This window comes from Megalops cyprinoides, chromosome 19, assembly GCF_013368585.1.
Source record: "Megalops cyprinoides isolate fMegCyp1 chromosome 19, fMegCyp1.pri, whole genome shotgun sequence".
Lineage (NCBI taxonomy): Eukaryota > Metazoa > Chordata > Actinopteri > Elopiformes > Megalopidae > Megalops > Megalops cyprinoides.
The window spans coordinates 17,751,976-17,774,932 of NC_050601.1; the positions used below are offsets into that span (position 1 = coordinate 17,751,976).

Sequence of the window (22,957 nt, forward strand, 5' to 3'; positions counted from 1 at the left end):
GTTACATGTGTCATGTGTTTTTTTTGTAGCTTACATGTTAAGGACACCCATCTCTCTCTTGAACTGCAAAACCAGTTTACCCACGGGTACCAATAAAGTAAACTGAACTGAACTGAACTGAACTGAACTGTAAAAATGTCAGCAGTGCTGAGATTATAGTTTTTGTCTGGAATGCATGTGTTGGATTTCGGTGAAATTGCTTCAATTTGACATACTTGAAAACTAACTAATAAAACTGTTGACACAAAGAACTTCAGTCTGGACCCCGGTTGAAGGAGACAGAGAAGGCTGTTGAAGGCTATCGATGATCTTCAATACAGCAAGTCTTCACAGGCGGTGGTCGGCTCAGCAGAGTTTCAGACAAAGTCTTTCATGTCTTTCACACGTCTCACACCTTACACACTTAACCATGGTCATGGTCCAGTTCCCTTCTCTGCTGCCTGCTGTCTGGTGTCTGGTGTCTGGTGTCTGGTGTCTGGTGCGTCGAGAGCATCTTTACAGCACCCTAAATAGTTAGAAACTTGTGTGCACATGCCTCATGGGATATTTAATGCTGCCTGACCCTGCTGTCTTAGAGTCTGGCGCCTAATTGGAAAAACATTTTGCTTCAAAAGTATCTTTGAGCTGATAGTGAGCACACACTGACCCAACTCCTCTTTGTCATGGACAATGACAGGGGAGGCAGAGTGGGAAAGGTTCACCCAAGCAGTGTGCACCTATATCACCTAAGACCAACCTTTGCATAAATAGAGACTAATCATTATACTGATAAAATGATCACCAAATAATCACCACTGTTTTTCACATGGGTGTTTTGGCTGGTTTAGGCGATGGGTGGTGGTAAAATAATGGCCATGGTTGTGAATATGTTCAGATGCAGTGGTAATTTGGTCACAATGCAGCAGACATTTTTGCACTGTTTGACAAGGGGCGACTGATTGAAATAAATGCTGTGCTGTAACAATTGTGGTAAAGACATATCCTGATGGACACCAACATTTAGATAACAGTGTTATTTTTAATAAAAGCATCAGTTGATAGGGGAAAAAAATGCAATTTCAAGGTCTAGACAACATTCGATAAACAATCCAACATCATGGAACTAAAAAATGCAGAAATAAACTGGTTTGCACTGATTGCTGTTTAATTGCTGTGCAATTAATTCTGCTTTTTTTATGAAAAATCATAATCACTGTAGCAGCTAACAAAGTGCAGAGAAACGCCTAGCAGAGCATTGAGAAATGTTTGAGAAATCTGTCCTTACACAGACAGAGTTCAATCTTGTTCGTACAGAAAGGACTGTGAGATAATGGCAAGTGGTCATTGCTCTGACCATACTTTAGCTACATCTTTTAATGGTACTTCCCTATTCTCAAAACAGAGAAGAAAGACAGCAAGAAAGAGGGAGGAAATGGAAGATACAACGCCAAAACAAACTCTGTCAGTCATAGACAATAAATCAACGCATGAAATTACAGTAGAACATGGAATGTATTGCTTTTATTATATCAATGAGGCAGACCTATTGATTCTCCCTTTGGTGGTGATGGTGATCATGAAAGGGGGCAGCAACTGATGTTTAAAATAATGACTTCTTGATTTCAGAGGAGGTAGGAAAACCTATAACCAGAAATGACAGATTAAAGTAAATAGAGTGATAACAGGTGGTTACATTACATTACGTTATTTAGACTCTCTTACCCAGAGCGACTTCCAAATAAGTGCATGACATTTTTTGAATAGAAAATAGAGATAGATAGAATAGACAGAGAGGAAATTAGACTATAGATAAAACTTGAAGAGATGAGTTTTCAGGCACCCAGGGAGTCTGTTCTATGAATCTCAGCAGAAAGTTCATTCCACCAGTGCAGAGCAAGTACTGAGAAGAGGCAGGTCCAAGAGATGCTGCCCTTGTATTTTTGGGACACAGAGGTGACCAGAGCACAGCTTACTGGCTTGTAGGCCTTGATCATATTTTGTATGTAATAGAGGGCTGATCCATTGAGTCCCTTAAGGGTTAGTAACAAGGTCTTGAACTTGATCCTTGCTGCAACCAGTAGCCAGTGGAGGGATTCAAAGAGAGGTGTCACATGGGCCTGCTTAGGGAGGTGGTAAATTAGTAACAGAGATGACAACTAATAGAAAATGATAATGACTAAGTAGTAATTAGTTATCAGTTCTAGAAGGGCGTGGAACAACTGAACAATTTATTTGGCTTTAGTACTACTGTCTTAAATTTGGTGAGGGGTAGGTATACATTTACTTAAGTTGACCCTGAAAACAATGACCCCTTACTGACCCCTGGTGTTCACCTGCAACTACATCAGTACTATTCCATCATCTACTGTCATCTGTCACAGATTTCTACTTAGATTCTAAGTAGATTACTATTTTGCTTTCTACTGCACATAGGTTAAGTAAGGTTGCAATAATAAATGTATACTATATCATATAAACTTTTATGAAAAAAAGTCATTTTTATTTGTTTCAATTATTCACTTGAAACATAGTGGATGTTTGTTGTGTCACTAGTTGTGTCTAATTTATTATTAACACTAGAGAAATTCAGAACAACTAATTACGTAAGGAAAACTTATTTTGTTTCACAGCGAGTGTTTTGTTTTCCTGTTTCAGCACTAACAGAATGTATGATCTCAAGCCAAATGCAACCGAATTGATGCGGGAACTCAACACAACTTTTTACTTTTTTTCCTGCTTGTTCTCTCACTACATTAGAGCGGACGTTGTCCATATCCAAAAAATATTTTTATGTATGCCGAAACATTATCGTCCTTTCCCACCATCAGCTGAGCTCACACCCCGCCGGCGCGCCACCTGCTGGTGCTGATGCTAGTGAGCAACGTTTACTCGGCGCACGAAATACGTCACGCAGATTGTGGTTGGTCGAAAGATTTGACTGGGTGGGAACGGATTTGTGAAAGAGTCCACGGTGAAACGGCATTGGGTGCTTCGCGCAGACATCGCCTTTCCTCTGACATGAACGATTTCAGTTGGCGGAGGGAGAAGTATTTTTCGAAAATTTGAAAAGGCCCGCACTCAGGTTAGGTCTGTCTGTCGGCTGCGGTAGGGTCGCATTCGTTAACGTTAGGAGCATTTTATTTCCGTTTCAGTATCTCGCCTTAATTTAAATTTTAATAAGCCTAAATTGACGTTTTTTTTTTTTTTATATAAAGCAACTGTTTTAAAGAACGACATAAAGCACTGAGATGGCGACTCAAACTGAAGGACCATTGAAGGTGAGATTAAAAAGTAACATCACCTAGCTAACGTTTGCTTTGCTATTTAGATTTGTAATCAAAACTTCGTCAGCAAAGGTTTGCTACGCTACCTAAGCTAGGTTAGCGGTGAGAAAATCAGTTTCTCGCACGGTATGCATAAGCCTGTTAGCTTTATTAGCAAACTCGCCTCACGAGGTGGTGATCTTTTTTGTTTTGAAACAATGCAAGCTAAGTTGATTGTGGTCTTTGGCGCCAATCGTAATGAATAAGGTTATGTAGTTTAGCTAAAATTGTTTAGGCAAATATTAAATGATGGCTAAGTATAACTAGTGCTGTGACTTTAACTGGCTTGCTCACTAATTTACTTAAAGTTGCATGGTTTACCAACGCTGCTAGACAACGTGAGCCTGCTAAGTTGCTAGCCAGACGGAGGAGAAATGTCAGGTTTGTTAACTATGCAATACTAAGCGAAATTAACGTTGGTTACTTTAACTAACGTTAGTATGTAGTATGGCAAGCTGTTGGTAGTTAGCCAGTCTGTTGACCACACAGATCTGGTAATAGGAGCAAGTTAGCCGTAGGAAGGAAGTGGTCATGGTCAGTGACCACTACTTTTTGGAGGGAATTTAGCTAGCTAGTGACTTTACCTAGCCAACGTTTGCTTACTCTTTTTTTGTTCATCGTGTCTACCATCGTAAGGAAAATACTTGCAAAGGTAGTGTTGTATGCGGCAAAACAGCTTCAAAGTTAACCTGCTAGATAGAATTCTTGCAATGAAAGTTGAGAAGAAAAGAGCCGAGTTTGACATGGTATTGTATGGAAAGTGTCAGCTGACGTTACCTTATCGATGGTCAGTTCGTTCAGGTTTTTAATAATGACTGGGTCAAGCTCGCCTCATATTCAGACCAGTATAGTGGTTCAGAGTTAAGGATAGAAGTGGAAAAGTTTAAGTCTGTACTGTACTGGTTTGCTTTTAATGATAATAAAGATGGTCATTGACGTAAAAGACAAAAACGTGCGTCAGTGGCTTTTGGGTTCATGAAAAATTCGGGGTAAAGGGAAGTTGGAATAACTCCTCTAAGACTTAAGTTTAGGCTCAATTTAAATTGAATTCTTTAAATTCAAAGTTAGGCCTTTCAGTCCTTATCAGTCAAATGAGGTGCTACACTTAATGATTGATAAAAATGAGGTACGATAATCAATAACTATTTCACTTGTGTTCCTTTTCCTTTATTCCTTTTGCATTGTGTACAGTATATTTAATATTTTCTTAAAATGATTGATTAAATTCAAGTGCAATAAAGTAAAAATCACTGTGTGTGGTCAAGTTAGACTGTTCAAAAACCACCCCTTCAGGCTGGTATTATTGGTGTTGGTCTTTATTGAAACTGAAGGTGAACCCACACTGGGGAGAGAAGGAACTGCACTTGTGACCATCACTAAATGAAATGAGACCACCTCATTAAGAGCATCTCTGTGAAGTTTAAGCAAATTCAGGAGGAGAGATTGGAGCTTTTTAGGAGCGTTCATTTTTCTTGAAGCATACTTGGTTTGGGAAAATTCCCCAAGCAGACGTTGATATTGAAGGCACAAATAATGTTGCATTTTAGATACAGGTATCTAGGGAATCAAAAATATTGAAATTATCCCAGTGATCTGCAATGCCAATTCCCCTGAAGAAGGAAACCTGTAGTATTTTACAGCAGATGCTGTCGTACTAATAGCGCTTTTCCTTGCTTCAGGCTCTGTTCGAGAACAAGACCAAAAAGAATGACAAGCGCCTGTCGGTGGAGAGGATCTACCAGAAGAAGACCCAGCTGGAGCACATTCTGCTCCGGCCTGACACCTACATCGGCTCTGTGGAGCCTGTCACTCAGGTGGGCGAGCACTCAGCAGCATGATAGAGCAGAGGCATCACCTAGCAGCCTCCCTCACTGGAAACTGCCAGCGCTGGAACAAACCTCCTTACTTGCTTAAGACTTGCAGAGCTTTTTTTGAACAAATGTTTTATTTTCTTCTTTATCACTCCCCAAGGGAAAGACTTGCATAGTCTATATTCAACTGTTTATGCTTTTGTACAACTGTGTGTTTGCAGCAGGGTACAACAGAGGTGCCACACTGAGAACTAAAACCTTCTGATTGTTTCTGCTCTAAACCGTTTACACAGACTGTGATCTGTTGGCTCACGCCCTGTGAGAATCGCAGAGAGACGCTTTGTCGGAAACGTGCATCTTAATGATTCGCATCGCTCTCTTCCCTTTATAGCAAATGTGGGTGTTTGATGAGGAGATCGGGATGAACTGCAGGGACGTGACCTTTGTTCCCGGTCTCTACAAGATCTTTGATGAAATCCTGGGTGAGTAACCGGGCACGTGGGCTGGTCTGGTGTGATGGCTTGGAAGTGAAAAGTTGTGTTATGTTTTGACATTGTGAATGAATCAGTGATGATGTTCATAAGTCATTTTGCTCTCGGTGAGTAGAATAATGTGCCTCTTGACATTTGGACTAATAACATTGTGCTGTTGTGCTTCTGTAAAGCATGTTGCTTAAAATCAGGATCTGTAGGTAGCATTAAGTTGTATGATCCAGTTCGCCATGTAGGTGTATTGGAAAGCACTTGTGTGTTCACTCCCGTTCGCAGTCTTAGTCTGAACTTCCCTTTCTGCAGTGAACGCTGCCGACAACAAGCAGAGGGATCACAGCATGTCCTGCATCAAGGTCAACATCGACCCGTGAGTGTCTGTCACTGAGGGGCTGAGGGCACTTCAGCAGTCAGTGCCCGAGACATCATCTCACACGGCAGTTTGTGCTGGAAGACAGGCAGTCATGAGACTTCTAATCGCGATCATTTCCTTAAATGATTTACCGCCAATTCAGTGTTCATGTCAGTATGAAAACAAGTAGTATTACAGCATATCATGGTCTGATTCTCTGAAGCACTCATCTCAGGTGGTTTTCTATCAAAAGACATCAAAACTATGAAATAACATAAATGGAATCATGCAGTGACCAAAGTGTTATAAACAAATAAAAACTTAACTTATATTTTAGATTCTTCAGAATAGCCCAAAAATATTTTTTAAATTAAAAATGTTTTAGAAACAAATTCATAATTCTAAATTCTAATTCTACCTCACGAAGCTCAAGGTTAAAATATGGTTACATATGCAAAGTGTTTAATGAGTAAATGTCCTCCAGACTGATATAATGAATCAGTCACTGGCCTGTGAATCTGTCACAAAGGCAAACCGCCTTGAGTGAGCCCGCAGCTTGTCGTTTGGAGAGGCTGCCACAGCGCGAGTGCTGACGGCCCGCGTTTACCTGCACAGGGAGAACAACAACATCAGCGTGTGGAACAACGGGAAGGGGATCCCCGTGGTGGAGCACAAGGTGGAGAAAGTGTACGTGCCTGCCCTCATCTTCGGCCAGCTGCTCACCTCCAGCAACTACGACGACAACCAGAAGAAGGTCACCGGTGAGAGACCCGCTTACGCATGCAGGAGAAACAGGAGTGTGCTAACTGCATTGAATGGCGCTTGGGGCTACTCTGTTGGTACATATGTGGTTGATGTAGGTGGTTAGTGTACAATTTCCGAGAGGCGGCGTTTTAGTGGCAGTTGTGCCGTGGGTTCACTATCAGGCGTGCATCAAGACAACGACTTTCACAAAGTTGCTTCTTAAGTACTTGATACATTCATTTAAACAATGTCCTGCTAACAAAACAGAACTACATCTCATTGTTTCAGGGCCACCTATGTTATGGGAGGGTGAAAGCATTGATACCAAGGTTCTCCTCTCAGATCTGCATTAGATTTGGGCCTGGCCAGTGTTGGGCAGTGACACAAATGTAGTCTAGCAGGCTTGATGAGCTGTAGGGTTTTTCTGCCAGGTGGACGCAATGGGTACGGAGCAAAGCTCTGCAATATCTTCAGCACCAAGTTCACTGTGGAGACGGCCTGTCGGGAGTCCAAGAAGGTCTTCAAGCAGGTGGGTCCCCTGCTCCCTTTTGCAGCAGTTGACTTTGACTTGGTATGAGTCACTACTGCGCTCTCTGGCCCTGTTCGTAGGAGCCAAACTTCCTACAGTCCTACAAGCATTTCTTGTTTATAGAGTGAGTGTGTGTGTGTGTGTGTTATATAAATACAAAGGGAATTGCATGGTCCATGTGACCCTTTCCTAACTGTACCACCAGTCATGTATGTACATGAGCGCTTCCACAACCCTGCCCCAAAGGCAAGAGAATAAAAAAACAAAATGTTAAAGTTCTTGAATGCATAACTTTTTAAAATGTATCTTTAATTTTAAGTCAATTGCACAACGCCACTGTAAGTGAGAGCCTGCTTAATGCAAATGTCTCATGAACAGTGTGACAACAGCGCTGAAACCTTCTCTGTCTGTCTGTCTAAAAATTGTGCTTGCTCTTACCACCCCCTTCCCCTGCAGACCTGGTATGACAACATGGGGCGGGCAGGCGAGGCCAAGATCAAGCCCTTCGACGGCGAGGAGTACACCTGCATCAGCTTCCAGCCCGACCTGTCCAAGTTCAAGATGCAGATCCTGGACAAGGACACGGTGGCCCTGATGACTCGCCGGGCCTATGACGTCGCCGGCTCCACCAAGGGGGTCCGCGTCTTCCTCAACGGCAAGAGGCTGCCTGTGAGTACAGCCACGGTCCGCTGCAGATAAGTCTGCTCTCAACAAACCGTGCCGCAGAGTTTTAGCCCTTTCCAATTGTAACCCCCGACAAATGATGCCCCACAGTCACGTTTAATGTAGAGACTGCTGACATCTCTTACTACTACAGCAGTAATTTATCATGTCATTACTTCTGCTCAGAGTTACAGAACTACCCATGTTCTCCTTAATACATTACAGATGTAGCAATGAAAGCTACATTACAGCACGGCTGCTGTAATTGTTATATTCAGTGCTTGTGTAATGGGATGCATTGTCTTATTTATATTAATTTGGTATTACTATTAATTTTATACTAATAGATGAATTTGCTTATAGGCATGCAAGTATACAGCCTGATGGTAGGGCTAGGCTGTAGTGCACTGTATAAAAAGGTTTGAAGTTTGAAGCAAAGATTTACCTGCATTGATAAAGTGCTGCTTGTTGCTGCTTCCATTTGTTGAAGCAGCATGCAGCCTGAGCTCCCTGCATGGTACATTAGGAAGGCTTCACTGGCAGCACAAGCATCAAACAACTTGTGTAAAGCCTCATTTATGAAGACATTACATTTCTTTGAATGGAAAAGAACATCCTTTAGCTCAGAAAATGGAAACAGGTTGTCCTGTTTCAGTTATAGACAGATTGTCTCAGATGTAGACTGGTTTATTAGTGTGTTTAATTCTGAATTTTATTGCGTCAGATGCTACATGTTTAACCTTTAAGATGGGGGAAGAAAATGAACAAATCTTGAGGTTGCAGATTTCAAAGGGCAGATTGTTTCCTCAGTGGGGGGGAGAAGAAACCTTGGTAAATGGTGTTGTCAGGTAAATCACTTGGCTTTGACTCAAAAGTATGCCCGTATGGCAGTTGAGTTGCCTTCAAGTTGGAGCTGTGTGAGCCACAGAAGAACATCGGTCCAAATGTTCTCTCCCTGCACCCAGGTGACCGGCTTTCGCAGTTACGTGGACCTTTACCTGAAGGATAAGGTGGACGAGGTGGGCACCCCTCTGACTGTGGTCCACGAGGTCGTGAACGAGCGCTGGGAGGTGTGTCTGACCATGAGCGAGAAGGGCTTCCAGCAAGTCAGCTTCGTCAACAGCATCGCCACCACCAAGGTAGGCCTGAGCTTCTGCTGCTGCTGCTGGGAGCTACAGCAACACTATTGCTGTGACTCATACACAGGTTTCTCTTGCCCAGGGTGCCTTTTTTGTTGCTGTGAAATTCAATTACTTTTGTGCTTTTTTTAATAACATTTAATTGTGTTCATTATGTGTACAGTGTAGTTATTGTTGTTTGTAAATTGTGTATATTCTGTAAACTGTGTATTGTGTATTACGCAAACTGTTGTCTGTACTACAATGCACTGTTGATGTGAACTATGCACACAAGATTTTCACTCTCCTGCACAGCTGTGTCAAGTGATGTGACAAGAAAGTGATTTGATTTGATATTAATAATGTAAATTAATAATGTTCAGCAGTGGCATGAGAAATGTAATTGGTTGAGTTGGTTAAATTCCTGTTCCCGAGGGACAGTAGAGTGTTTGGCGCATGTAATGTAACGTTTGACTGAGGACTCTTTCTGTCTGCACCTCAGGGTGGGCGGCATACGGATTATGTGGCGGACCAGGTGGTATCAAAGCTCATTGAAGTGGTGAAGAAGAAGAACAAGGCCGGGGTGACAGTGAAGCCCTTCCAGGTGCGTCCCGCTGCGGCCTGGGCCTAGAAACGCCCCCGTGCCGCATATCCACTTCCCGTGTGAGATTTTGACCTCGTTTGTCCCTGTCTGCGTGCAGGTAAAGAACCACTTGTGGCTGTTCATCAACTGCCTGATCGAGAACCCCACGTTCGACTCCCAGACCAAGGAGAACATGACCCTGCAGCAGAAGAGCTTTGGATCCGCCTGCACGCTGAGTGAGAAGTTCATCAAGAGTGTGAGTAGCCAGCCCCCCCGGTCCTGCGGGCCAGCTCTCCTCGTGTATCCAACGGAATTCGGGTCCCACTGACTTCCCCCCTCTCTCCCCCTCCCCACCCAGGCCACCAACTGCGGGATCGTGGAGAGCATCATGAACTGGGTGAAGTTCAAGGCCCAGACCCAGCTCAACAAGAAGTGCTCCGCGGTCAAGCACACCAAGATCAAGGGTGTTCCCAAACTGGACGATGCCAACGATGCAGGTAGGCCCCGGTTTGGCTGACCAGTGTGAAGAGCTGGTCAGCTCGTGACTGGTAGGGCTGGATTCTACTCTTCTGCCTTTCGAAATTGATGTTCTATTATAGGTATAGATTTACGTTATTACATTACATTGTCATTTAGCAGACGCCCTTATCCAGAGCAACTTACATAGGTTACACTTTTTACATGTAATCCATTTATACAGCTGGGTAATTACTGAGGCAGGTGTGGATTAAGTACCTTGCCTAAGGGTACAGTGCCCCAGCAGGGAATCGAACTAGCAACCTTTTCATTACAAGCCCTGCTCCTTACCACTTTGCTAAGTATGCTACACTCCTGAGATTTACGGGATTGGCCAGCTCATGGTGCCCTCTCTTTCTCCATAGGGGGTAAAAACTCGAGCGCCTGCACCCTGATCCTTACGGAAGGAGACTCAGCCAAGACTCTGGCCGTGTCTGGGCTGGGAGTGGTGGGGCGTGACCGCTACGGAGTCTTCCCCCTGCGTGGTAAAATGCTCAACGTGCGGGAGGCTTCCCACAAGCAGGTCAGTCCACATATGAAGCACTGCAGATGAGTAATGTTCTTATGCTCCCTCTCAAAAATACTCACTGTGTTTGATTTCCATTTTTCTATATCACAAAATGGCTGCAGCTATTCTGTCTAAAATTTGCAGGGTTGGTTGCAGGCCAAGCAAAATTATAGATTTACAGCAATGTCTGCTGCATTCCCGCTGCATGAAGGCCAAGCAAATGATATAGAAATGACTGGAGGCTCAGCATACAGAAACATGCATGAGGAATCTGACTCGCTGACAAGTGACTGGAGCTTTGTGAAGTCAAAACTCTGGCCCCCCAAAACTCTGTGTTTCTGGCCCCCCCTGCAGATCATGGAGAACGCGGAGATCAACAACATCATCAAGATCCTGGGCCTGCAGTACAAGAAGAACTACAGCGACCCTGAGTCCCTCAAGACCCTGCGCTACGGCAAGCTCATGATCATGACAGATCAGGTCTGCCTGCACTCCCTAGAATAAGCATTAGCCAGCCATCATTTATTACAGGGGCAGACTTCAACTTAAGTGATTAGATGTCCCACTGCTGCTACGGCCAGACGTATTGAGGGAGGGACTTGAAATTTTTAGTTTTATTACTAAATGGCATAGATTGATTTTGAGGTATTACTTTTCCCTGTTTGAGACCGTCGCTGCATGCAGAATTTGGAACTGTGTGATTAGTGTGTCCACTACTCTGTGCCTAAGTGCTCCAATTCCCAAGGATCCTGTGTATTTACTCTGTCTCCCCCTGCTGGACAGGACCAGGATGGCTCCCACATCAAGGGGCTTCTCATCAACTTCATCCACCACAACTGGCCCTCGCTTCTGCGCCACAGTTTCCTGGAGGAGTTCATCACTCCCATCATCAAGGTACATGCACTAACAAGGAGAACGTTGTGTGAGAGTTCCGTTGTTACACAGGTTATTTGGATGTAATTGTTGCGGCATACAGAAATGTGTAAAGATTCAACCGTGCATAGTTAAATGGTGAAAGGATAACTCGCCACGGCATTGATGTTCATTTATTTACATTGCATTTGCATTCACAGTTATGCAATTGTGAAAGAATTATGAAGTTCAACCTATTTGAAACCGGAGTTTGTTTTTTCCATGACCCTGAGATCATCTCTTACATTATAACCTGATGGTTCTCAGGGCTAAGAGGCTGTAGCCTGTGAACATGAAGTTTAGCTTCCCCCGCTCTATCCGTGCAGGTGTCCAACAAGAAGCAGGAGCTAGCCTTCTACAGTATCCCCGAGTTCAACGAGTGGAAAGAGAACCAGCCCAACTACAGATCCTGGAAAATAAAGTACTACAAAGGTTTGTCTCAAACCCCTGTGTGGTAGTGCACCCAGCCAAGTAAGCATCCCTTTTCAATACAGTCTAGTATGCCCTGGTATACAAAAAACCTTTACTTGAAGTGCATAAGCATTTATGATACTGCTGTAATATTCAAGTTATATGTACTGTTACTGCTTACTTGAAGAGTGTCCATAATCTTTCTGAATGTTGTATGGACAGCTGACTACATACTATGACCATAAGCTAAGCATTTAATGATTTTGAGCATCCACCATCTGGTATAACTGGCTTCATAAACCTTTTTAATAATGCTTATCAAGTAAAGGTGTAAATTGTAAATGCCATCTTCCAGTCTCGCTCCTTTAATACTTGCCTTTTGAAAGTTGTGTTGGTGTATGGGCACAGTTATAAAAGGGTGATGATCATCTTGGCACAGTATACGGGGCTTTAGGTTATGAGTTAACAGGACATGTGTTCTGAAAACCACACTCTCTCTCTCACGTTGAGTTTAAATCAGTAGCTGCTGTCTTCACCATCTCAGCGTGTTCAAGCAGTTGGAAGTGCCTGCTTCAAGGACAGCATGCCCCAGTGTTGCTAAGCTTTCCCTTAATTTCCCCTCTCCCCCATACCCCTGCCTGTGCAGGTCTGGGTACCAGCACCTCGAAGGAGGCGAAGGAGTATTTCTCTGACATGGAGCGCCATCGCATCCCCTTCAAGTATGCCGGTCCTGAGGATGACGAGGCAATCACCCTGGTGAGTGAGTGCGGCTGGTGCTGAGCCCAGCTTGGGTCTTGATTCATAGTGCACCAGAAGGATGGGAGCAGTAACTTAGTAATGGGAACTTTTAGCCGCCTGTGTCTTAATTACTGTGCTGTTAATTCTTGTCACATTTTTTCCCCTCATGTCCTAATTAATGTGTGCAGTTAACAGCTTTATTAGTGTACATGTAAAGGGATATGGTGTGTAAGTAGACCTCCAGTTCACTGTATTTTATGCATGGTACCATGTGTAGCTTTCTAAGTTCCTGCCTGTATTCCCTCCCCACCCCCCAAGGCCTTTAGTAAGAAGAAGATCGAGGAGCGGAAGGAGTGGCTGACCAGCTTCATGATCAACCGACGGCAGCGCAGAGAGCACAACCTGCCTGAGGTGAGCCGCTGCTGGTCCCCTGACCTTTGACCCTGTGTAGAACCTTCCACCTATCGCCTAACCCCACCGTCTCTGCCCTGGCTCCCCACAGGACTACCTGTATGGCCAGTCCACCAAGTTCCTCTCCTACAACGACTTTGTCAACAAAGAGCTGGTGCTGTACTCCAACTCGGACAACGAGAGATCCATTCCCTGCCTGGTGGATGGTGAGTGAGGCCGTGGGGTGTTGTTTTGTTTGATTTGGAAATCCTTTCCGTTTATTATATATGAGATTTTTTTAAGCTGTTTTAATGGTAGCGTAACGAAGGGCGGCAGTGTAGCATAGTGGTTAAGGAGCAGGACTCGTAACCGAAAGGTTGCTGGTTCGATCCCCGCTGGGACACTGCTGCTGTACCCTTGGGCAAGGTACTTAACCCAGAATTGCTTCAGTAAATATCCAGCTGTATAAATGGATAACATTGTAAAGAACGGTAACCTATGTAAGTCGCTTTGGATAAAAGCGTCTGCCAAATGAATAAATGTAAAAGTAAAATGTACCTCTTTGATGGCGTGTTTGCTTGCATGCCTGGTACCCTGTCACTGGACTGAATGACTAAAATCTATTGAAGATGAGGAACCACACAAAATTAAATGACACAAGGGGCTGAGTGTAGCCATTTAAACAGGCAACTGGACTTCTGCACAGAATAATGCCATAAACCGTTGGTATGAAATTGCTGCATTAAGTGAACTGATAAAGTTCACTTACACAGTTATTTATGATATCGAGTGTCAGTTTACCAAAGCTATTTGGTAGAGAGCTTTAATGTTCAATTAAAATTATGGCTATAAAGCTGTTTTTAAAGTTGTCTTCCACTAATCTTCCTGCTTGTGTGTCAGGTCTGAAGCCAGGCCAGAGGAAGGTCCTGTTCTGCTGCTTCAAGAGGAACGACAAGAGGGAGGTGAAAGTGGCCCAGCTGGCTGGCTCAGTGGCCGAGATGTCCGCCTACCACCATGGGGAGGTGAGTGCAGTTACGCTGCTCTCGGCCTGCTAGTGGCGCTGCAAGCTTTATCTTCATGCTCTCTTCTAAAAGTATAGACTTGTGTGGCTCCTGATTGGTCCAGTATTATAAAGCGCTTGATAAGAGCGCAGGTTGAACAGAACAGCCTGAGACTTCCCAAGTCTGAGTCTGGTCAGTGTTATTATCAGATTAGGACTCATGACGGTACATTGATACGTCGATGTGTTCCTCCCAGCCACAGAAATAATATGCAGAAACGCAGATTTGTGTGCTGCTCTGTAACCGTGTCGTCTCTCCTCCCTGCGCTCGCAGATGTCTCTGATGATGACCATCATCGGCCTGGCGCAGAACTTCGTGGGCAGCAACAACCTGAACCTGCTGCAGCCGCTGGGTCAGTTTGGCACCCGGCTGCACGGCGGCAAGGACTCGGCCAGCCCTCGATACATCTTCACCATGCTCAGGTCAGCGCCCGTATCCGGCTGTCTTTCATCCAAATACGTACATGGCTTGAAGTGACGTTACATTACATTCAGCAGGTGCTCTTATCCATTGTGATTGTCGTAGGTTACAAGTTGTATATGTTACCCATTTATACAGCTGGATATTTACTGAGACAATTCTGTGTTAAGCACCTTGACCAAGGGTACGGCAACAGTGGCCAAGTGGATAATTGAACCAGCAACCTCTCAGTTACAAGCCCTGCTCCTAAGTATATTAAAAATGGGCAAAGAGCTTTGACCGAAAGGAAATGGCTTACCATGAGTGACTGTAAAACGGTGTAATCGGGGTGCTCGGGGTGAGCATGTCTATGCTTGCGAGTGATTTAAGCTTGCATTGAAAGAACTCACAGTAAGGACTTCTGACTCTCTGCTGTGCAGCCCACTGGCCCGCCTGCTCTTCCCCGGCATGGACGACAACCTGCTCAAGTACAACTTCGACGACAACCTGCGGGTGGAGCCCGAGTGGTACATACCCATCCTGCCCATGGTGCTGGTGAACGGCGCCGACGGCATCGGCACGGGCTGGGCCAGCCGCCTCCCCAACTACGACGTGCGTGAGATCGTGAACAACCTCCACCGCATGCTGGACGGAGAGGAGCCCTTGCCCATGGTGAGCGGTGTGTTAACCACACTGGGTTCTCCCAGTTCATAATGAAAACCAGTGCCAGGCTAAGCAAGGTAAAATGAGTGTTTGAACTTCAGTGCATGTTGACCTTTTGTGTGGGCTGTCAGTCTCTGCTGAGAGAGTGTTGGACCCATACTTTTATGCAGAAATTGATACACCATCTATCTGTTATCCAGAGTCTGCTATGGCCACAGCCAGAACTCCCTTTTGACCAATTTATGAGTCATGTTTTGAGTAAGAATCAGTTTCCGGGTCTTTAACATGGTCAGAGTAATTATGATTTCTGCGTATGGCTATGTGAATTGGCCTAAACTACAGTGTTGCTTCTGTTCCGTTAGCTTCCAAACTACAAGAACTTCAAGGGCACCATTGAGCAAGTGTTGAACAACCAGTACATGAACAGCGGAGAGGTGTCCATCATCGACTCCACCACCATTGAGATCTCTGAGCTGCCAGTAAAAACTTGGACACAGGTCAGTGAATCTCCTTGGTGATCGTTGGCCTCCTGTCTTTCACCTGGCTCAAGCCTGCTCCTCATTTATGCGACAATAGTCTGCGTCCAACAGGAGTGGAACACCTTCACCCAAAATGCTGAGAATGTTACAACTCTAACTCCTATAGCAGTTTGTTAGTAACTGATGACAGGACTGTGGTTAGCATGACTCATTGATTTGGCAGGTTTAGCCCGGTGTCCCTCAGTGCTATGTTTGGCATCCATTTCACGCCTCACAGAGGAGGATTAAATTGAAACGAACCGCCTGGGAGGGGGTGACCCAAAGGGAGAGCACACTGACGTCAAACGGCATGTCCTGCTTCTCACTGTCCTTCCTGTCCCCTGGGCGTTTTGACGCGACGCTCAGACCTACAAAGAGAACGTGCTGGAGGTGATGCTCAACGGCACGGAGAAGGTCCCGCCCCTCATCACCGACTACAAGGAGTACCACACGGACACCACGGTCCGCTTCGTGGTCAAGATGACCGAGGAGAGGCTGCGGGAGGCGGAGGCCGCCGGCCTGCACAAGGTCTTCAAGCTGCAGAACACGCTCACCTGCAACTCCATGGTAACATACCTGCTCGGTGTCTGACGTGTTACAGTTATGTGCACACATGAGTGGGGAATCCTGGGAAGAAGTGGGCAGTGCTCCCTCTGTGCATAACACAACGTAAAACATAAGTCATTTAGCAGGCGCTCTTCTCCAGAGTGACTTACATAGATTACAGCCGTGCCTCAGCAGGGAAGTGAACCAGCAACCTTTCAGTTACTAGCCCTGCTCCTAACCGCTACTCCACACTACTGCCGTCTTGAATGAAAATGAACGAAACAAAAAAATTCTTATTCATGCGATCTGTAGCCATGTGCTTGTTCTGTAAACTGTTTTGCTGGACAGTGACTCTGGAGCTCAGTGCACTCTCCTCCCCCTCAGGTGCTGTTTGACCACGTGGGCAGCCTGAAGAAGTACGAGACAGTGCAGGACATCCTGAAGGACTTCTTCGACCTGCGGCTCAATTACTACGGCCTGCGCAAGGACTGGTTGGTCGGCATGCTGGGGGCGGAGAGCGCCAAGCTGAGCAACCAGGCCCGCTTCATCCTGGAGAAGATCCAGGGCACCCTGGTCATCGGTGGGTCCCCACGACTTGCTCGCACCGGCTCCTACCTGCGCCCAAGGCAGGGCTGATGACCTGCCTTGGCCCCTTCAGACACATTTATTTAGTGTAGGGTGGCCTATGTGAGCCCCGTGAGACTATCATAGTGTCATTCAGAGTACTCATTATGAGGTGCTGGCTGTGAAGATCTACACCAGGTATTTTATTGTGGGTTACTTTCCGGTAGCTAATCTTAGCCAGCAAGACCGTTTTTATTAAGAGCCTTTAGATAAAGGGGATGTCCTTGAAGCTTAGCCCTTTGTCAGTGAAATCAGGGCTTATCACTGATCCAGCAGGTTCTGCTCTCCATTTGTTTTCAGTTTTCTGTCCCGTTTCAACTTAAACGCAGTCAACAGCCACAGACGTGACAGACCGTGTGCTCTCCGTAGGGTCTTTGACTTCCCAGTGTATTAAAGAGTTGCATCTCCCCTCCCGCCCACAGAAAACAAGCCCAAGAAGGAGCTGATCCGCATGCTGCAGGAGATGGGCTACGACTCGGATCCCGTTAAAGCCTGGAAGCAGGCGCAGGAGAAGGTGAGCGGCGTGGCCACCCCCGCCCATCGGGGGCCCGACTCTGCCTGGAGCCGCCACTCATTTGTTCTGCCACTTACACATCTCAGGGGAGTTGGGTCATTTATGCAAAGCACAGTCCTGATGCATCATTTGATGCATTGCTTATGAATGTGCTTTAATATGTAAGAATTCCCTCTGTGTTCTCACTCTGAGAGTGGTGCCAGGGTCATCACCACGTGTCACTTCCATATGTTACCTGTAGAAAGACCTGACTATGATGCTGTCTCTTTTAAGGCATCGCAGATGGAGGATTCTACTGAAGCAGGGGAGGAGGAGAACGAGGAAGATAACTCCGGCCCAGACTACAACTACCTACTGAGCATGCCCATGTGGTTCCTGACCAAGGAGAAGAAAGAGGAGCTGTGCAAGCAGAGAGATGCAAAGGTCAGAGCCCCCCTGCCCTGTCCGTAGACTGCTACAAAGGCGCTCGTAACCTGAGAGGGACGTGACATCACAAATATCATTTTTCTGTGTGTAGATGTCTGTATGCACATGCACAAATTCTTATATTCTTGTATTTTGGAATTTACTTTGGCATCGAAAATTTACATTTTACAATTTACATTTTACTTCATAAATTATGTTTACATTTAAGTGTATGCCTGTATTAAAGCAACACCTTTATTTTTGTAATGCTTTGCTATGATTAAACTAGATATATAGTAAGATGTAAGGTCAGGACGTTGCAGCTGTATTTCTGTGAGTGCGGGTCTGTTACGTGGATGCCCTTTATACTTTTCTGTCAGCTTAATGAGTGCACTGCTGAAAGACTTTGATTTGGGAACCCATCGGTAAAATGCGTTATCTGTTCCTCTTTACTGTATGTAGATCACTGAGCTAAACACCTTGAAGAGGAAGAGCCCCACTGATCTGTGGAAGGAGGATCTGGCTGCCTTCACAGAGGAGCTGGAGGTGAGTCAGGGGCCGTCTGCAAACTACCACACCTGGGCTGCAATAAATGCAGGATAACCCAACAAAACATTCCAGAGCGGACTGATCCCCAGCCCCTAAACTGCCCTCTCCTTCCCCCCCCTCCCCAGCGGGTGGAGGAGAAGGAGCGGGAGAATGCCACCATAGAGGTGAAGCAAGTGAAGGGCAAGACGGGCCGGGTGAAAACGGTGAAGGTGAAGGAGGAGACCCTGCCCACCCCGCAGGGCCGCCGCGTCATCCCGCGCGTCACCAGCGCCATGAAGGCCGACGCCAACAAGAAGGCGGACAGCAAGAAAGGCAAGAAGGTCAAGGTCAGTGTTTCTCCAGGGGAGCGGCCCTGGGGTGCGGCCAGCGCTGGTGGTATGGAGAGAAGCTGTATGGATAACGAGGCAGAGGTTGCTACAGGTCACAGCTAGGGCATTCCTGACATGGGCTTGAGTGCTGCTTGCCCTCTTGTGGCATCAGCTGCTAAGAAATTGGTTATTACCTTGGCGTTGACCATGCTCCGACTAAACCATGTTACAGTACCTCGATACAGAATTAGTGCTTGATGGTGGAATCTTTTTCTTACTCCTCCAGTTTTGTCAGGGGTTGCATTAGGGTTAGGAAAGATCATCCTAGATCTCTCCTTTAGGCTGAAAATGCCTGGAACTTCTCAGAATTGTTATTTAAGCACAGCGCCTGGCCTGAATCCCAGGTTAAACCATCTCTACTGAAGTAGAACATTGTATAAAAAAAAAACAAAACACATTGTTAATAGGGTGACTGGCAGACAGCTAACTATGGACAAGCCATTGAGCACATTTGGAAAAGAAATGGTCTGTTTGCTTTCTCTCTTTGGTTGGCTGACATTAATGGTGGGCTGCCATGTTGTAGGTTTTGATCATGTTGAGTTAAGCATGGGCTTAAGCACTTTTTCCCCCTCTCAGACTGAAGATGGAGTGGTGATGAAAATGTCCTTTGAGGATGGACAGGACAATGAAGACTCCCAGGAGATGGGCTTGGCAGCCAGACTGGCAAAATCCAAAAAGGCCCCTGCCAAGGAGAGAGGTAATGCTTCAACACAAAGCGTGATGTGAACCCATTGATGGGTCTGACAGAGACCGTACCTGAAAGGTGTTGCATGAGCCTTGTTCATGTGGACCAGTTACACGAAGCCTAAAACTATGTAGCTTAAGACTAATTGACCTGAAATTGGTAATTCATTGCAACCTGTAAACCACCTTAAGTAAATTGGCATTGGAAAACTGTTGGATTGGTTTTGAGTATCTGGCTTACCCCTGTTGAATTGTGCAAGCATACATAAGTGTATGTCTGAGAGCAGTGTCGATGAATGTGTCTGCTTGCAGCATCGAAGAGTGGGAAACAGACCACCCTGCAGTTCAAGCCGATGAAGAAGAACCCGTGGTCTGACGACGAAGACTCTGATAACGATGCTGTAGCGGAGGTGGCTCCTAGAGAGAGGATGGAACGCAAGACAAAAGGTGGAATGGACTTCTCTGCTATTCGTCCAGTCCCTTTTAATGCTGTCTGCCAACATTTTAATAGCCTTTGCTATGACTTTGCTGAGGATTTGTACCTCAGGCTTTCCAGAGTGCAGACTCACTGTTAGCCCCTAACCTGGTCTGTAGACTGATGCTCCGTTTTTCCTGCCTAAGGTGCGAAAATGAAGTACAGCATGTCTAGCAGCGAGGATGAGTTCGAAGACGCGATTGGCGGGAGGAAGGCTGCTGTCAGCGACGACGATGAGTTCGTCCCCAAGGCCACCGACAGCGAGGGAGACGAGACGCCGTTTAAAGCACCGGAGCCCAAGTGAGTCCCCCGTCTGTCTGCACGCGAGAGAGACTCGTGTATACTTTGCATGAACGTTAATGTGATATGCTCAGAGTGCAAACAGTTTTTATGCTTTTGATATATTAGCTGGAAAAACATGCGTCTCAGATTTCTGAACGTTGACTAAATTCAAGACAGGGATCAACTCTGATGTCAAAAATACGTACTTGCTTGAAGTCTGGAATCTCATATTCTATGTTGCCTTACTATTTACTGTGTCCCCCCCCCCCCATTTTCACACTCGAATAACTAATAAATTATTAACGGAAATGTCCACTAAATCTTTGCTGCAGTCCTAGCTCTTAGTAGAAGAAACGTACTATTTTTCCTGGAGAAAAATAACTGGCAAAATAAAATGGTATCCATTTCTTCTTTTTCCACAGGAAAAAGGCAGTGAAACCAAAGAAGACTGAAAAGGAAGCGATAAAAAGCAATACAGACTGTAAGTATATGATCTGTCCTTTAAGACTTCTTGCAGACAGAAACCATCTGTAGACTTCAGTGAGAGACCTGTAACCCTACAATAGTAGATGTTGACACTGCAGCTCAGTCCAGTACGGAGGAGATGACCGTCACTATGACATCTGATCACCCAGCCAAGCCCAAATCCAAAGAGCCCGTCGTCAAGAAACCTGCAGCTGCTGGCAAGAAGAAGAAACTCATGGGTAAGCCAGACAGACAGATGCACACAGATCGACGCTTCTGAAACATGCCAACGTGTCTTTGTCTGTGGCTGATTAACTATTAAATCCCCTAGTCTCCTTTTTTATGACACTGAAGCGATTAAGCGTCTGAAATCTGTTTTTAAAATTGGAACGCTTGACATCTAGAATTAGTTCTGTTGCTCCTTTGTTTCTGAAAGCTTCTGTCCACCTTAGTAGGTTGCCTAGAACATGACAGTACATGTGGTTTATGATCTGATGAAGGCAATGCATAGCATCAGGACATCCTCCAAGTACTTTTTGCTGTATACCCCAACACTGTATTTGCTTTTAACACAATGTCAAGATTTGGATAAAATTGATTTGTTGGTTATATGTAAATCTTTTTGCTGTTGTGCCCCTAAGCCTTTCATAAAGTAACCCTGATTTAAATTATTACCTGTGTGTATAACTTTACATTTCAGTGACATAACATTTCATTTAGCAAGTGTTTCAGACACATTTCATTTAGCAAGTGTTTCAGACACATTTCATTTAGCAAGGTTTTGGCTGCTCTAACAATGTATTCGTTAGACTTGGAAATGCCCCATGATTCAGTCTGGGAACACATGAGCCATGAGCCTCTTTGTTTCCTTTCTTTAAAGACGTCAAGCAGCCGTCCATCATGGACGCGCTGTCCAAGCCCAAGCCTGCGCCTAAAGAGGCCTCTGAAGACGCCCCGAAAGAGGTCTCTAAGGCCGCCCCTAAAGGCGCCTCCAAGGCTGCTTCCAAAGCTTCTTCTAAAGCCTCCACCAAAGAGGCCTCCAAAGCAGCCTCCAAGAAGGTGCTGGTGTTCAGCAGTGACTCTGAGGACCAGGCCGCCCCACCCGCGAAGGAGAAGCCCGCCCCCAAGGCTCAGGCCAGCCGAAAGAGGAAGCCAGCCAAGGAGAGCGACTCGGACAGCAGCTCCGAGGACCTCATGTCTCGCATTAAGGGGAAGAAGACCTTGGGAAAGGTCAGTGATGCGGGGGGGGTATGTTTTGTGCCTTAACCATTTATACAACTGGGCATTTACTGAAATGGTTAAGATTCAGTGCCTTGCTCAAGGTCACAAGGGCAGTGTCCCGTATGGAATTTGAAGCCGTAGCCCTTACAAGGGTATTTCCTCACCCGCTGCTCGCTATGTGCCCTTTCTGTCTGACAGAAAATGAAGAAGTGGGACGAGGACGAGAGCTTCCAGCTGTCGGACGAGGAGGGCCCCGCTGTCACGGCGGTGGTGCCCCGGGCCAAGACGGGACGCAGCAAGCAGGCGGTCCGCTATGTGCTGGACTCCGACTCTGATGACGACTTCGGTTTCTAAGGGGCCTGCATACACGCATCTTAGCGTGGCTGCCAGCACCTCGGTCTTCCCAGTACAATTTCTGCTTTGGCAAGATACGGGTTTGAGAATCCACTAATCGCGTCTTGCACGTTTCAGGCCAAACATTGATCAGAAGACTGTTTTTTTGACGTTACAGCTGTACGGTATATGGCCATCGATCTTCCTCTGGCAGGAGGCATTATTGTGGTTATTGTTCTCGAAAGTGACCGTGCCACAGTGCCGGCGGTGGTGGTTTTATTGCACTCATCAATTTTGTCTGTTTCATGCAATCTTACGAGGCTCGCAATTGGCAGCAATACCATGAATGCACTGCACTGCTGAACAGACTGAAGAACTGAATTCGAGATGATTCAAATGCAGAAGGCCTTTACAGATATATTAGATATAGTTGTTCTCATTTACTTTGTGGTGATAAATACTCTTTACTCATTTGTGTATAATGGATTTTTTTTTGTATTAAAAATAGCTTTGTTTGTTGTAATTTCTAAGTGAGAAGCATCTTCAGCACTGTTTATTATAGAGATAGAAAATGGTGTGTATCTTATTTGGCGATGTAAGGACCATAGTCTCTTGTGTGGGCTAACCTTACGTTTTGCCTAAAAGCTGAATTTTCAAATTTGTCGGGAGCATGATGTGGGAATGTAAAGGTGTTGATTTTTTTTAATTGGCTCTTTTACCAAAGTTTTCAGGCCACAGTAGAAAGTGGTGACCCAGGACAGTGGCTACATGGACATTACCCATGC

General features: G+C 45.5%; 1 protein-coding gene across 1 annotated transcript; it reads left to right on the plus strand.

The window, feature by feature from the left end:
* Positions 1-3,114: 3,114 nt before the first annotated feature.
* On the plus strand, positions 3,115-22,500 carry top2a (DNA topoisomerase II alpha). The gene is made up of 35 exons (XM_036552000.1): positions 3,115-3,257; positions 4,982-5,116; positions 5,505-5,595; positions 5,908-5,971; positions 6,569-6,714; positions 7,129-7,226; positions 7,683-7,895; positions 8,855-9,028; positions 9,510-9,611; positions 9,709-9,846; positions 9,949-10,087; positions 10,472-10,629; positions 10,969-11,094; positions 11,398-11,508; positions 11,853-11,958; positions 12,584-12,693; positions 12,994-13,086; positions 13,178-13,292; positions 13,966-14,087; positions 14,400-14,548; positions 14,966-15,197; positions 15,551-15,685; positions 16,073-16,273; positions 16,637-16,832; positions 17,299-17,390; positions 17,664-17,813; positions 18,258-18,341; positions 18,470-18,670; positions 19,289-19,409; positions 19,709-19,843; positions 20,018-20,171; positions 20,576-20,634; positions 20,738-20,857; positions 21,499-21,848; positions 22,038-22,500. The coding sequence occupies exons 1-35, from the start codon at positions 3,228-3,230 to the stop codon at positions 22,191-22,193; spliced, it is 4,806 nt and encodes a 1,601-aa protein (XP_036407893.1). The 5' UTR covers positions 3,115-3,227; the 3' UTR covers positions 22,194-22,500.
* Positions 22,501-22,957: the final 457 nt, after the last annotated feature.